Source organism: Anneissia japonica, unplaced genomic scaffold (genome assembly GCF_011630105.1).
Source record: "Anneissia japonica isolate Jap-2015-1 unplaced genomic scaffold, ASM1163010v1 scaffold287921_len548085_cov176, whole genome shotgun sequence".
In the NCBI taxonomy this organism is placed as follows: Eukaryota; Metazoa; Echinodermata; class Crinoidea; order Comatulida; family Comatulidae; genus Anneissia; species Anneissia japonica.
In genome coordinates, this window is record NW_022750794.1 from 195832 (window position 1) to 199076 (window position 3245).

The 3245-nt window shown below is 32.9% G+C and overlaps 1 protein-coding gene across 1 annotated transcript in view; it reads left to right on the forward strand.

Moving 5' to 3' along the window:
- The window catches only part of LOC117121525 (aggrecan core protein-like), a 2134-nt gene extending 824 nt beyond the window's left edge, over window positions 1-1310 (forward strand). The window contains exon 3 of the mRNA XM_033266751.1: window positions 65-1310. Coding sequence (XP_033122642.1) covers window positions 65-978 — 914 coding nt within the window. The 3' untranslated portion in view covers window positions 979-1310. The remainder of the gene's footprint in view (window positions 1-64) is intronic.
- Window positions 1311-3245: the final 1935 nt, after the last annotated feature.

Consider the following 3245-nt stretch of genomic DNA (forward strand, 5'->3'; position numbering starts at 1 on the left):
TTGGCAAAATTTTTCTTTCAACTTGAAGCAATTGTAATTGCAATAATATTTGTCCTTGCATTAGATGGCGTTTATTTCATGGCAGGTGAAGAGGATTATGAATCTGCAGTGGAATTATGTAGTAATCATTTAGGATCCATTGCTTCTTACGAGCAGTTATACTACGCGTTTCAACCAAGTCTAAAGAACTGCACAGAGGGTTGGCTTATCAGTGGCGAGATTGCATTCACGGAAATAACAGACACCTGCACATTAAAACAACCAGAACAGCGTAGCAATGTGTTTCCTTGTAAACGGTATGAGAGTGGGGTTTATTGTCACATGGAATACAGTCCTTCGGCACTCGATTATTTACCTACAGCACAACGGATTATTCGCCTGACAGATAGTAACCAGAAAAAGTTGAGTGCTGAAGATTCGGAAATATGTTGCAGTACTAAATTCAGTGGTCATCTAGCAACACCTCTTGACGTTTATAATAACACGTTGTCTTTAGGAGTTAATCTTTGCGAAGCAGGGTGGCTTTCTAGATGGTTGGCAGGTAATCCATGTAAGGGACATGCGCCACTTGACTTTTGGCTTTATCCGACTGGAAATAAAATACACTTCAAGAAAGCAACGAACGAATATTCTGCATTTTGTTTGGTTCCTCTTGCAAACCGAACCTTAAGTAACCCTGACCCATTTCCCTCCCATCGTGTCATGAATGGCGAGGGAGAAAGTAGTTACTCTTTAAATTACTATGATGCTTATGATTTCTGCATGAGTCGTGGTGGTAGAATGGCAACGAGAGCGGAAGTAGAGTACGCCTGGCAGTCAGGATATGACCGTTGTCAGGCTGGCTGGGTCACAAGTGGGGAAGTTATTTACCCTACAGTAGAACCCAGAACCGGATGCGGATATTTTCCATCTATCAATAGCTGGGGTTTTAAGAACATGAGTACTTACTCTTCATCCGTCTATTGCTACATGTTGTAGGTAAAGTGGTCATGTATTCATTACGGTCATTTCAGCCATTTTGTGGTGGAATGATGTGAACATGCAGCTACTATATACGCCTCTTTACGACGCCTTTGTGGTCACAAACCAACGCAAATCCGCTGAGCATAGTGACGATGCGAGTTATCAGTTATTCTCCTACCTTTATCTTTACTATGTTGGTTACACCAAAATCGTTTTTGCTGTCATTTCTTGTATTCCATTTAGTTACAACTAATTTCATTTTACCTACCACCTCAAATGGATGATGCTTGCATTGCTCTTTCAAGTAGAAGCAAGCATAAAATTTAATTTTATTTATTTAGACAAATCTAAATTGCACCTCGTTGAGATTATTATTTTTTTGTATCTTGCGCCGCATATATAATAATAATAATAATAATAATAATAATAATAATAATAATAATAACAATAATAATAATAAATAATAAATGTAAGTGTTCAAATAAAGGACATGATAGTGTATTGTGTAGTATAGCTCTCAGCAATGTTGTCCTTAATAAATAAATAAATAAATTGTGTTATAAGATGCCTCTGACGGGATTCTAACCTGCCACTCTCGTTGTCAATGCGTGCGTCATAACCATAGACCACAGAGGCATCATGGTTGAACAGATTTATATAACCGCCAGATACACTCCATTACACAATAGGTACGGCTGGAAACCAATATTTGCTTATAATATAAATCAAGATAGCCGTTAATAAGTCTACTGTTAAATTATATAATATAGGTATATCATCAATGAAAGGTAAATACAGGATTCAAATTTATATTAAAATTAGAATCTCAATTTATGGGTGATAATTGAAATTTAAAACAGAATCAAGTACACGACCGCTAAATGCGAAATAATAATTGTTCGTAGATCGAAGACAAATACTCTTTACTTTTCCGACCGTAGCTCGAAATATACCAAAACCGGTGCAGGGGGATAAGACCTTGAAAAAATTGAGAATTAGAATTATTATTATTTTAAAGTATACTAATATGTAGAAAATAAATATAATTTTTTTCCCTCAGACGATTTGTGGTTTTTCTCTCCGACGAATAACAACTCTCCCCGATGGGGGACTACCTCCGCCCCTCCCCTTGCATAAATTCATACATTATACAAGCCTGGGAAATATTATTATTATTATTATTATTATTATTGTTATTGTTATTGTTATTGTTATTGTTATTGTTATTGTTATTGTTATTGTTATTGTTATTGTTATTGTTGTTATTATTATTATTATTATTATTATTATTATTATTATTATTAACTTCAGCCATGCCTTCTCCAACTTGGTTTCTGAAATTTCCATTTTATTTGCAATATTTTAATTGATACAAAAATGTTAACGATCTATATTAGTATATTGTAAACTATTTTAAATGACTTGGAGTTCTAACACGTGTATTCTATTCCATGTGTATATATTTTTATATTATATATTTATTATTATGTCGGTTAAATGTTTTCTTGCTTTTTATAGTATTGTTGTCGATTTTCACTGTTTTTGTATCAACTTTAAGAAACAAATCTCGTATATATGCATTATGTATGAACATAACAATAATAAATGAATTTGAATTTTGAGTCTTGAATCTAACAAATAATCCTTAACAATAATTAATTTAAGTTTTAAATAATTTCAAGAGACCAACACACTTTGTATTTTAGCAATGTTTACATTTGTAACAATCTATAAGAACTATAAAATAAGAACAATAAAAAAATAGAAAAAAAAAACGTGCATTACAACTGAGGTGCTACAGTTATATTAATGAATGTAATCTTAATTTTAAATTATTTCAGTAATAACCAAATGCTGTACTATTTTTTCAGTTTGTAGTAATACACATTGATTTTGTTATAATCAGTGGTCCAGCCTATCCCACCGACCTTTTAAATCCCTCAATTTTCAAATTTCAAAAATGAAATTTGGCTTTTTGCCGAAAACATTTCCATCGGAGACATCGGATACCGCATGTGGCAAATTCTGGCGCAATGATGTTTTTAATATTTGACTAAATTGTAATTTAGTAGTCTATGATGATGGTAGATATAAGGCTCATTGTCAATCGGTATGTTGTTTACATTGTTTACCGGTGTTGTTACCATGATTTGCATTGTATTTGAATTGTCTGTAAAGTTGGCTGTTTCCACTTCCAGTAAATCTATGAATAAAAATACATGACCCTTGACTGCCGTGTCTGATATAATTATTGCAGGATTCTTTATTACAACTATATTTAA